Raw genomic sequence first — 12,741 nt, forward strand, 5'->3', positions numbered from 1 at the left:
AGAGAGTCAGGGAGAATTGAAAATTCCCAAATTTGTCAGTGTAGATAGAACATAGCATTAGCAATAGCAAAATGCATAGAATTGCAAGAAATTAGCTTTAAAATTGCAAAATGTCCTCTCAGCTCCATGGCAGAGGATGTACTGTAGAATCGCAGGAAATGTTCTTAGAAACGGCAACATTTTCTCTCAGCTGCAAGGCAAAATTTGTAGAATTGCAGTAAATTAGCTTTAAAACTCCTAAAATGTCTCTCAGCTTCATGGAGAAATGTGTACAATTGCAGGAAATTTGATTAAAAATGCTAACATTTCGTTACACTGGCAAGACGTGAGCCATCCGCGACATATTTTTATTTTACCTTCATTTAACTAGGCAACTCAGTTAAGAACAAATTCTTATTTACAATAACGGCCTACCCCGGCCAAACTCGGACGATGCTGGGCCAATTGTGCGACGCCCTATGGGACTCACGGCCGGATGTGATACAGCCTGGATTCGAACCAGGAACTGTAGTGACGCCTCTGCGCCACTCGGGAGCCTCCATTGTTTAAACTCTGCATCATTGGGAAGGGCTCGTGAGCAAGCATTTCACAGTAAAGTCTACACCAGTCATATTGGCACATGTGACAAATAAAATTAGATTTGACTTACCACGCCCCCTTCCACCCCCCCTGCCACGCCCACCAGCTAAGCCCCTTTTTATTCCGATTTTTGTAGTGCTCTAACAATCATTTTAAGAGCTGTAACACACTTTGGAGCTATTGTGTTTCAGTGGAGAACACGCCTCAGCTAGCTACTTGGGTTGCAGAGTATTCTGCACTTCACAAAACACGAGCCAGCTAAACTTATAGGTATAGCACTGTAAAGAAATAGGAAAACATTTTCAGCATGTATTTGGTTTGTGCAACCCAACAGAGAAAATTTTATTGACCCTCATATGGCAAGGTCTATTACACTATGAGAAATATTGGTTATTTTTGGTGCACTGGAATTTGACATCATAGAATATAAATTGTAGCCTCGTGAGCCAGTGTCACGCTCCGACCTATGAGAGCTGTTTTTTCTCTGTGTAGTTAGGTCAGGGTGTGATATGGGTGGGCAGTCTATGTTTGTTATTTCTATGTTTAGTTCTTGTTTTTCTATTTCTATGTTGAGTTTTGAGATGATCTCCAATTAGAGGCAGCTGGTTCGGGTTGTCTCTAATTGGAGATCATATTTAAGTTGGGGTTTTTCTATGGTGTTTTGTGGGTAGGTGTTTTCCATTTTGTAAGTAGTACCTGACGGAACTGTTGGCTGTCGTTTTGTTGTTTTCTGGTTAAGTGTCATCATTAAAGTAATTATGAGCACTCTACATGCTGCGCCTTGGTCCCCTTTATACGACCCTCGTTACAGCCAGCTTGATCTCGCAAGCTTACATGAATGGTTCTGTCACGGTTGTCTAAATGATCGGACCAAAATGCAGAGTCTGTTTCGTTCCACATATTTATTAGACTGTGAAACTTAATGCAATACCAAAATAAACTGAAGGACAAAACAACAAACCGTGACGCAGGAGGAACAAACACTACTCACAAAATATAATCACCCACAAAAACAGGTGGGACAAACATCAACTTAAATATGACCTCCGATTAGAGACAACGACAACCGGCTGCCTCTAATTGGAGGTCATGCCAAACAAAAACCAACATAGAAATACAAAACTAGAAACTGAACATAGAAATACAAAAACAGACAAACACCCCCTGTCACGCCCTGACCTACTCTACCATAGAAAATAACAACTAACTATGGTCAGGACATGACAGTACCCCCCCAAAGGTGCGGACTCTGGCCGCACCTACGAAACCAAGAACAGAACCCCCCCAAACAACAACCCCCTCCCCCCAAAAACCCCCCACAAAAGGAGGGTAGGGTGAGTGACTAATGTCTATGGCGGCGGCTCTGGTTCCGGGCGTAGTACCCCCACCGCCCGCTGATCCCCTCGCTTCTGTGTGTCCGGAGGAACCAGACCATGGATCATCGCCGGAGGCTTCGGACCGCCAACCGCCGCTGAAGACTCTGGGCTAAAGGCCGCCGCGGAAGACTCCGGGCTGCAGACCGCCGTCGAAGGCTCCGGGCTGCGGACCGCCGCTGAAGGCGCCGCTGAAGGCTGCACAAAGGGAGGGTAGGGTGAGTGACTAATGTCTATGGCGGCGGCTCTGGTTCCGGGCGTAGTACCCCCATCGCCCGCTGATCCCCTCGCTTCTGTGTGTCCGGAGGAACCAGACCATGGATCATCGCCGGAGGCTTCGGACCGCCAACCGCCGCTGAAGACTCTGGGCTAAAGGCCGCCGCGGAAGACTCCGGGCTGCAGACCGCCGTCGAAGGCTCCGGGCTGCGGACCGCCGCCGAAGGCTCCGGGCTGCACAAAGGGAGGGTAGGGTGAGTGACTAATGTCTATGGCGGCGGCTCTGGTTCCGGGCGTAGTACCCCCACCGCCCGCTGATCCCCTCGCTTCTGTGTGTCCGGAGGAACCAGACCATGGATCATCGCCGGAGGCTTCGGACCGCCAACCGCCGCTGAAGACTCTGGGCTAAAGGCCGCCGCGGAAGACTCCGGGCTGCAGACCGCCGTCGAAGGCTCCGGGCTGCGGACCGCCGCCGAAGACTCCGGGCTGCGTACCGCCGCCGGAGGCTCTGGGCTGCGGACCGCCGCCGGAGGCTCCGGGCTGAGGAGCGTCGCCGGAGTCTCCGGGCTGGGGGGCGTCGCCGGAGGCTCCGGACTGGGGAGTGTCGCTGGAGGCTCCGGACTGGGGAGCGTCGCTGGAGGCCTGATGCGTGGGACTGGCATAGGAGGCGCCAGACTACTAACACGCACCTCAGGGCGAGTGCGGGGAGCAGGAACAGGACACCCCGGACTGGGCAGGCGCACTGGAGGCCTGATGCGTGGAGCTGGCCTAGGAGGCGCCAGACTAGTAACACGCACCTCAGGGAGAGTGCAAGGAGGAGGCACAGGATGTACTGGGCTCCGGAGGCGCACCGGAGGTCTGGAGCGTAGAGCTGGCACACCCCATCCTGGCAGGATGGTTATTTGAGCCAAGCAAGGGCGGAGCGCCGGAACAGGACGAACTGGGCTGTGCTGGTGAACGGGGGATACCGTGCGTAGAGCAGGCGCAGGATAACCTGGACTGAAGAGAAGCACTGGAGACCAGATACGCTGAGCCGGCGCACTTCTTCCTGGCTGACGGCCAACTCTAGCACGGCAACGGTGAGGAGCTTGCACCGAGCGCACCGGGCTGTGAGTGATCACCGCATAACACGGTGCTTGCTCGGTCACTCGCTCCCCACGGTAAGCACGGGGAGTTGGCTCAGGTCTTAAAATCGCCTTAGCCAATCTGCCCGTGTGCCCCCCCCAAAAAAATGTTTGGGTGCTGCCTCTCGTCCTTGCCTCTTGGTGGATATAGCGCCTCATAATATCGCCGCTCCGCTCTTGCTGCCTCGATCTCCTCCTTCGGACGGCGATACTCCCCAGCCTGCCTCCAGGGTCCTTTCCCGTCCAATATCTCCTCCCAAGTCCATTTGTCCCGCTGCTCCATTCCACGCTGCTTGGTCCTTTGGCGGTGGGTGATTCTGTCACGGTTGTCTAAATGATCGGACCAAAATGCAGCGTCTGTTTCGTTCCACATATTTATTAGACTGTGAAACTTAATGCAATACCAAAATAAACTGAAGGACAAAACAACAAACCGTGACGCAGGAGGAGCAAATACTACTCACAAAATATAATCACCCACAAAAACAGGTGGGACAAACATCAACTTAAATATGACCTCCAATTAGAGACAGAAATACAAAAACAGACAAACACCCCCTGTCACGCCCTGACCTACTCTACAATAGAAAATAACAACTAACTACGGTCAGGACGTGACAGGTTTGCTACGAAAGATGCAAACCATTCATGTAAGCTCGCATGAATTGATAATACATTAAAAAAGACAAGTTGATATGTCATTATAGGGATGTAACTAGTTTAGGAGAAGTATAACTACAATTGTTAAATGTCACTATTTTGACATATTCTAATGAGAACATAAATTAAATGACAGATCATACGAACTCATTAAGTATACAGTATACTACAGTGTAGCACATCATAGACCGAGTAATAGACTGTGAGTGACGGAGGGTCAGAGTCGGGTCAGAGCAGACATACAGCGTTTTCTCCTTGGTAAACAACAGCTGTCATGGAAACCAGTAAAGGTGAAAGTCAGTAGCTACTTCCTGCAACAGTTGTTTAGATTGTTGAAGATCAGGAGACACGTTTATAGCCTTTAGTCAGACAGAGGAGGTTTAAGACAAATCCTCTGTTACCTTTGACCCCGGGATAACGTGCGTGGGAATCTAGCTACCTAACCTTGCTAAGGTGAAACAAAGAACAACTGAGGAGAGTGTGATTGTCCCATAGAAGTGGATTTAATTGATGCCATTTGATCAATATGTCTATGTCCTAGTCTTAACCTCTCAATATCTGTAAAACGTGCTTAGCATTCAAACTGTTTCATTTCCTGACAATGCCATAACATTCTTGATGATATATTTAGCATACCCATTGTTTGAATGTGCTTTTCTGTCTAGTCCTTCAGTTTCAGCTCTGAACAATACAGTATCCTCTTCAGCCCTTTTCAGCTCACTTCATAAGTCAACTGAGCTCTGTGGACCATATCCACATCTCAGACCTTGCATTCTCTCTCTCTCGCTCTCTCTCTCTCGCTCTCTCTCTCTCTTTTCACACTCCCGCTTCCTCCCTGCAGATTGATAATTGGATTGCAGGAATCTTCTTATTCATTCCAGCGTGGGAGGAGCATGGCAGTAGCAGTGTACAGGTGACAAAGAGTCTGTGGTCGTAAGGCATTATCGCCAAGTTCCTGGGGGATCACATAGGCTTTGCTGGGTCAAGGCAGATCAGCTCGTGGCTGGGCCAATCTCCCAGGGGAGGCAGGGTTTCAAGAAGTCTGCTGGGCTGGCAGCTGTCCTGAAGTGGAGAACCATCTCCTCACCCTTGTGACATTGTGACATCCATCCTGCACTCCCAGAAAGGCCTTTAGTCATGTAGAGCAAGAATCAATCAGAGAACTATATCGGTGATACTGTTGTTATGTAGCCCTAGACTGCACTCATTTTGATGAGCAGTTTACTGTGTGTAGCTCATAGAAACAGAATGATTAGAATGGAAATCCCCATCAATTTTCTTTGATGGGTGGACTGGCTTGGGTATTGAGTGTACCCATAAAAAAAGTAGTAAAGCAGGAAGTACAGGATTCTATTTCTATGGTCTAGTCTCTTCAGTTGACTCAATATCGCTCTCCTTTCCTGTCCTCAAGGGCCTGACTGGTACCTGACCAAGGTGAAGCTGATGGTGACAGATGTCAACGACAATGCCCCCGAGTGGGCTATGGAGCCATACCCCTACCTGGCTGTGGTGTCTTCCGAGGCCCCCCCTGGGGTGCTAGTTTACCTGCTCCATGCCCGTGATGGGGATGAGGGCAGCAATGGCGAGGTGGAGTACTTTCTGGCCGATGGTACGGAAAGCACACATAGACACACACACAGTGGGCCAAGCCCAGGGGTGTAGTGCAGCCAGTTAAATTTAGATTCAAGTTGAATCAATATGTCTCGCAAGATCACTTAATGATTCATTAGTATGGTACATAGCAAACCGAATATAATAGCATAGTATTATGATAGGCTCTACTGTTAGACCAAAAACACCACGTAATTAGGCTACTTGTTACATTTTTTTCCTCATGAGGCCAGAACTCAACAGCCACGGAACTAGGCTAAATATGCTTTGATTGAAACAAAATATGCAACTTACATCATTCAAGAAGAATAAAATCAAAATGCATAATCCCATGAAAGTGATTGGGATCAAATGGTTGGCATGCAGATGGCTCATGGACGTTTCACCCGTAAAACGTGAAAATTTTTCTTTCATGATTGACAGTGATGAAAGCCTAATTTATAATAAGGTAGGCCTTATATAACATGTTATTTGAGCCACTATGTGCAGGAATAGGCAGTCATTACATTTGCATTATGCATTGTAGTATGTGTGTATTCTAAAATGATATCATACAGTAGACTAATAAAAAAAGAAAATGTGCTCTGGTGCCTAATAAAATAGCACTACACCACTGGGGCCAGTCAAGAGATCTGCATCTGTGGAGCCCCTGCGGGCTGCGGAGGGGGTTCTGGAGTGAGGGGTGGGCTTATCCGTCTGCCACTCTTCTCTGACCTGCATGAACTCAGTGCACTGCCACCGATAAAACCCTCGCCAAATGACCAGTCAAACCCACCAGTACCACTTTTTGAGTGGATTGACCCCCTTCTCTTTCCTCATTCTACTCAAACAGATGTTGAAGATGAATTGTAACTAAGCACTGACATCAGATGAGCCCCAAGTGGTACAATCTAAATGGAAACCAGCAACCACCCGCTTAGAATTTTTAAATCAGATTTAACAATGATTTATATGACTTAATCCTCCAAACATTCCGTAGGTTTAACTCTTCATCTAAAGAGGATGACAGTCCTGCTCTTGCGCAGCAGCAAGGTCTACTGGCTTACATTTGACCTCGTTCTATACAGTGTGATTGTTGGTAGCCTTACTGTATGTTACTCTAATGTACTGTACGTGCATGGATTTACAGCAAGACTAGGATTAGGATGTTGCTACTGTGAAAGAATACATTAATATGGATATATTACCCTGTCTATTCATCTAGTCAAGTCAAATCAGGTCAAGTCAGGTCAAATATGCCTTTCACATCAATGCCACAACACACAAGGGCTTTACAAATAAATCTGATTGATTGATTAATTAATATATGTATTGCCTGATTGATGTACCTAACAGGTGGTGATGGCTGCTTTGCAGTGGACAAGAAGAGTGGTCACGTCCTGACCACGGGTCTCCCCCTGCAGAGAGACAGGGAGTATCTGTTGAGTGTGGTGGCCTTTGACAGGCTGGGAAGCCGCAGTGCTCCGGCCATGGTGTCGGTCATCGCAGGACCCAGAGCACCACAGTTCACCAACGTGTCCTACGGTATCTCCATACCAGAGAACACCCCAGAGGGACAGCAGTGAGTACTGGGAGTGTATAGGTTTATACACATATGACATAGATATACACTAGCCTGAGTGCCAGTCTGTTTGTGCTATCACACAAACATGGCTTGACAATGACAGCAATGGAGTTGGCAAGAGCACAAACAGATCTGAGGCCAGGCTAGATGCATACACACTCAACGTGTTAACGCAGGTGCACGCACGCACGCGCACACACACACGCACGCGCACACGCACATGTTCACAGACATTGCAATTCAACTCTGTATGGGGATTAGGGATTTAATTACAATATCACACATTGTGACATCAGAGAAAACAACAACATTGGGAACATCCTTGGTCCCATAGGCACAACTTCACTTATTTTGGTCCAGAACTGTAGCACTACACTATTAGTATACTGTTAATGACATATTTCTGTCTCCTCTAAGCTTCCTGGTGGTGTTGGCCATCTCCTTCCAGAAGCAGCCAATCACCTACAGCCTGCTGATCAACCCCAGCAGCCTGTTCAGCATGCAGCAGGAGACGGGGGAGATCAGCCTGACCCGCACGCTGGACTATGAGAATGACCAGAGACGATACCTCCTCATGGTCAGGGCCAGCGAGGGTCCAGGGGGCCTCAGCAGCGCCATAGAAGTTAGTGATGGAGTGTGTGTTCAAGGGGTGTGTATGGGGTTAAAGGAGGGATGTATGTGTATATGTGTGTGTGTGTATGTGTGTGTGTGCGTGTGTGTGTGTGTGCGCGTATGCATGCGTGCGTGTGTGTGTGTGTTGGGGTTGGTTTAGCCTCGATTTCCAGACTTCCTCACATTCGATCCAGTGAAGAACGGGACTTGGAAGGAAGGCATTGTGAAACTAGGGATGGTCTGGACACCTAAATCTCAAATTTGTCACACTACTTTCTTATCGATGTCTCAGGGTAAGTGTTGTATGTACAGTAAAGACTGTCACGAGGTGTTGAGCAAAGCTATAGCAACCATGAAGATGACTCAACCAGACAGCCATCTATAGAATTCAGGCTGGAAGTCAGTTTGCTTACCAGAATTTATTTAAACCTTCTCAATTATTTAGTAAATGATTTTGTCATCCAATTATCATGTCAGACATTTATTCCACACTCCCCATTTCAGATAGAAAACAGAACTTTATATCTGACTTGGTCTGTTGGACGTAGAGTGTTGCCTTGTAGGAAACCTTTCCAGCTATTTTCAGTGCTATTACTCAGCTGTCACTTCACGCTTTACACTCTGACGGTGACAGAGAGAGAGAGAGAGAGAGAGAGAGAGAGAGAGAGTGAGTACGGGTGCAGCGCTAAGGGCCTAGTTCTGCCAAAAAGACAGGTCAGGACATTTCCATTTTAGAAGCAGAGTTCATGAGCTGGAAGATAAAGGAAATGTTGAGGTGGCAACTTTTAGAAACTAAAGTGCAATTTAGTTTTTCTCCTCCCAGTATGATATTTCAGTAACAATTTACTTATTGTTTACTGAAATGTCATGCTGGGAGGAGAAAAATGTACTAATGCAGTCATAATGCATTGTAAGACGTCATGAGCATCAATAACCCCGTTATAATGACTTATTATCATCTCGACGAAATACCAGTTATTTTGAGTCAGTTAAGATGTTGATACATAAAAACATAACCTGTTATAAGCCTTGTTATAAGACATTATAAAGGCTTAAATGCGCTTATAACAAGTTGTAAAGCATTATACCCACAGGATTTTATATAGAGTCTTAACAAAATGTCTCACTTCTGTGTCCTAGATGTAGAACTATGGGTTACGAAAGACTTGCTAATTTTCCATTTATTTCCCCCTCTTCTCTGTCACCTGTCCCCTCTTGTCTCTCTCCCTTCCAACTTTCCCCATATTCTTTTCCTCCTCATCCCCTCTTCTCTCTCTCCTTTCCCCTGAGCAGGTCCAGGTGGTGATAACGGATGAGAACGACTGTGTCCCAGAATTTCTCCAGTCCATTTACAGTGTTGATGGAGTCTCTGAGACAGTCACCACAGCAACCTCTCTCCTGCAAGGTAAGATGAGAATGCAGCTCTGTTTTATTAAGTGTGTGTTGTGTGCTGTGTGTGTGTGTGTGTGTGTGTTTTACTATACCAGATGTCCTCACGAGAATAGTAAAGAATAGTAAAGGAGAATTCAGACAAGTGAGGACATTTGGCCGGTCCTAAAAAGGAAAAAGGACATTTTGGGCTTAGTGGTTCGTTTAGGGTAAGGGTTACAAATAGGGTTAGGGTTAGTAGTTTGGAGTTAGGTTAAGGGTTAGAGTTAGGTTTAAAACCTCTTACATCTAGATGTTCTGCTAGCGGAACGCCTCACCAATATCCAATGGTATAGCGTGGCGCGAATTACAAATACCTAAAAAATGCAAAAACTTAAATTTTTCAAACATATGACTATTTTACACCATTTTAAAGACAAGACTCTCCTTTATCTAACCACACTGTCCGATTTCAAAAAGGCTTTACAATGAAAGCAAAACATTAGATTATGTCAGGAGAGTACCCAGCCAGAAATAATCACACACCCATTTTTCAAGCTAGCATATAAATCACAAAAACCAAAACCACAGCTAAATGCAGCACTAACCTTTGATGATCTTCATCAGATGACACTCCAAGGATATTATGTTATACAATACATGCATGTTTTGTTCAATCAAGTTCATATTTATATAAAAAAACAGCTTTTTACATTAGCATGTTTTGTTCAGAACTAGCATACCCACCGAAAAATTCCGGTGAATTTACTAAATTACTCACGATAAACGTTGACAAAAAACATAACAATTATTTAAAGAATTATAGATACAGAACTCCTTTATGCAATCGCGGTGTCCGATTTTAAAATAGCTTTTCGGTGAAAGCACATTTTGCAATATTCTGAGTAGATAGCCCGGCCATCATGGCTAGCTATTTTGACACCCACCAAGTTTGGCACTCACCAAACTCAGATTTACTATAAGAACAATTGGATTACCTTTGCTGTTCTTCGTCAGAATGCACTCCCAGGACTTCTACTTCAACACCCAATGTTGTTTTGGTTCCAAATAATCCATAGTTATATCCAAATAGCTGCGTTTTGTTCTTGCGTTCAAGACACTAACCGAAGGGTGACGCGCTGGTGCATATCGTGACACAAAATTTCAAAATATTCCATTACCGTACTTCGAAGCATGTCAAACGCTGTTTAAAATCAATTTTTATGCGATTTTTCTCATAAAATAGCGATAATATTCCAACCGGGAGACGTTGTATCCGTTCAAACACTGAAAATAGAAAATGGAGTCATCACATGCATGCGCGCGCCAGTGTCATTGTTCTCAGAACGACCACTTTCCAAAACACCTACTGTTTTTCGCCCAGGGACTGCAGAGTTATCATTCCACGTTCTGGCGCCTTCTGAGAGCCTATTGGAGCCTTAGAAAATGTCACGTTACAGCAGAGATCCTGTGTTTTCGATAAAGAGGCTACAGAAGGCCAAGAAATGGTCCGACAGGGCACTTCCCATATAGAATCTTCTCAGATTTTGGCCTGCCATATGAGTGCTGTTATACTCACAGACACCGTTCAAACAGTTTTAGAAACTTTAGGGTGTGTTCTATCCACATCTACTAATTATATGCATATTCTAGTTTCTGGGCAGGAGTAATAACCAGATTAAATCGGGTACGTTTTTTATCCGGCTGTGAAAATACTGCCCCCTATCCTAAACAGGTTGGGGATCCCTGCCCGGTATTGGGATTTATTGTCAAGAGACCATGGCGGGAAATTCAAAACTGCAAGAATCTAATAATTTCAATTTCTCAAACAATCAACTATTTTTCACCATTTCAAAGATAAACATCTCCTAAATCCAACCACATTGTCCGATTTCAAAGAGGCTTTACAGCGAAAGCATAAAGTTAGGTTATGTTAGGAGAGTACATTGAAAATAGCTGTGTGTAATGTTTTGTCAATTGAAAGACAGGCGTCACCAAAAGCAGATAACCAGCTAAAATTATGCACTAACCTTTGACAATCTTCCTCAGATGACACTCCTAGGACATTATGTTATACAATACATGCATTTTTTGTTCCATCAAGTTCATATTTATATCCAAAAACAGCATTTTACAGTAGCGGGGAAATTCTGAATTTTTTTCTCCCTCAAATGCTTCCGGTCAATCAACGTTACAATTTACAAAATTACTATTCGAAAACATTGGTAAATTATAATATTGTCATTCAAATAATTATAGTTTAACATTTCGTAAATGCTACTGCATTGCCAGATTTCAAAATAACTTTACTGGGAAATCACACTTTGCAATAAACCGGGTGCTGTGCTAAGAACAATAGGCTAGGCTATACAGGTTAGCACCATCTTGTAACCATGTAATATCAATAATACTATTGTCAATAATCCCTTACCTATGATTATCTTCATCCATTGGCACTTCCAGGAATCCCAGGTCCACAACAAATGTGGTTTCTTTCGACAAAGTTCATAATTGATGTCCAAATAACTCCAAGTTGTTAGGCTTCGGTGGCTACTAAAAAGTAGGGCGGGGGGGGGGGGGGGAGTCACAACGAAAAGTAAAAAAAATAATCTATTTACGTTCGTTCAAACATGTCAAACGTTGTTTAGCATCAATCTTTAGAGCCATTTTTAACGTGAAACATCAGTAATGTTTCAACCCGACCTCTCCTGTGTCTTGAAAAACGTTTTTGAAAAATGTCTCGCATCACATGATTGCGCAGGTGCAGGCAATAATGAAGTGACGACATCCCAGGGAGGTCAACTTCTCTTCCTTGTCATCCGGTCTCTGTTCATCATAGACGCTTCAAACAACTTTATAAAGATCGTTGACATCTAGTGGAAGCCGTAGGAAGTGCGAAATGAATCCTTTCTCACTGTGTGATCTATTAACAATGACTCGAAAAAATAGTACAGCCACAAAATTCTTTTGTTTTTCTCAGGTTTTTGCCTGCCATATGAGTTTTGTTATACTTACAGACACCATTCAAACAGTTTTAGAAAATTCAGAGTGTTTTCTATCCAAATCTGGTAATAATATGCATATCCTAGCTTCTGAGTTGGTGTAGGAGGCCGTTAAAAATGGGCACATATTTTTTTCAAAATTCTCAATACTGCCCCCTAGCCCCAACAGGTTACTTCTATACCAGGCGGTGTCAGAGGAAGGCCCAAAAAATTGCCCAAGACTCCAGCCACCCTAGTCATAGACTGTTCACTCTGCTACTGCACGACAAGCAGTAACGGAGCGCCAAGTCTAGGTCCAAGAGGCTTCTTAACAGCTTCAACCCCCAAGCCATAAGACTCCTGAACTGCTAACCAAATGGCTACCCAGACTATTTTTACGCTGCTGCTACTCTCTGTTTATTATCTATGCATAGTCACTTTACCTTTACCTACATGTACATATTACCTCAACTAACCTGTGCCGCCGCACATCGACTCTGTACAAGTACCCCCTGTATATAGCCTTGCTACTGTTATTTTATTGTTGCTCTTTAATTATTAGTAATTTTTCTGATTTTTTTTCTGATTTTTTTTCCTTTTTATTTAGTTATTGTTTACTTCAGTTTAATTAGTAAATACTTTCTTATCACTTA

General features: G+C 44.6%; 1 protein-coding gene across 1 annotated transcript in view; it reads left to right on the forward strand.

The window, feature by feature from the left end:
- Positions 1-12,741, forward strand: part of LOC106561400 (neural-cadherin) — a 103,295-nt gene that overhangs the window by 10,908 nt on the left and 79,646 nt on the right. The window contains exons 2-5 of the mRNA XM_082956631.1: positions 5,364-5,561; positions 6,899-7,124; positions 7,545-7,749; positions 9,033-9,144. Of these exons, the coding sequence (XP_082812757.1) occupies positions 5,364-5,561; positions 6,899-7,124; positions 7,545-7,749; positions 9,033-9,144 (741 nt within the window). The remainder of the gene's footprint in view (positions 1-5,363; positions 5,562-6,898; positions 7,125-7,544; positions 7,750-9,032; positions 9,145-12,741) is intronic.

This window comes from Salmo salar, chromosome 10 (genome assembly GCF_965601325.2).
Source record: "Salmo salar chromosome 10, fSalSal1, whole genome shotgun sequence".
NCBI classification, from domain to species: Eukaryota; Metazoa; Chordata; class Actinopteri; order Salmoniformes; family Salmonidae; genus Salmo; species Salmo salar.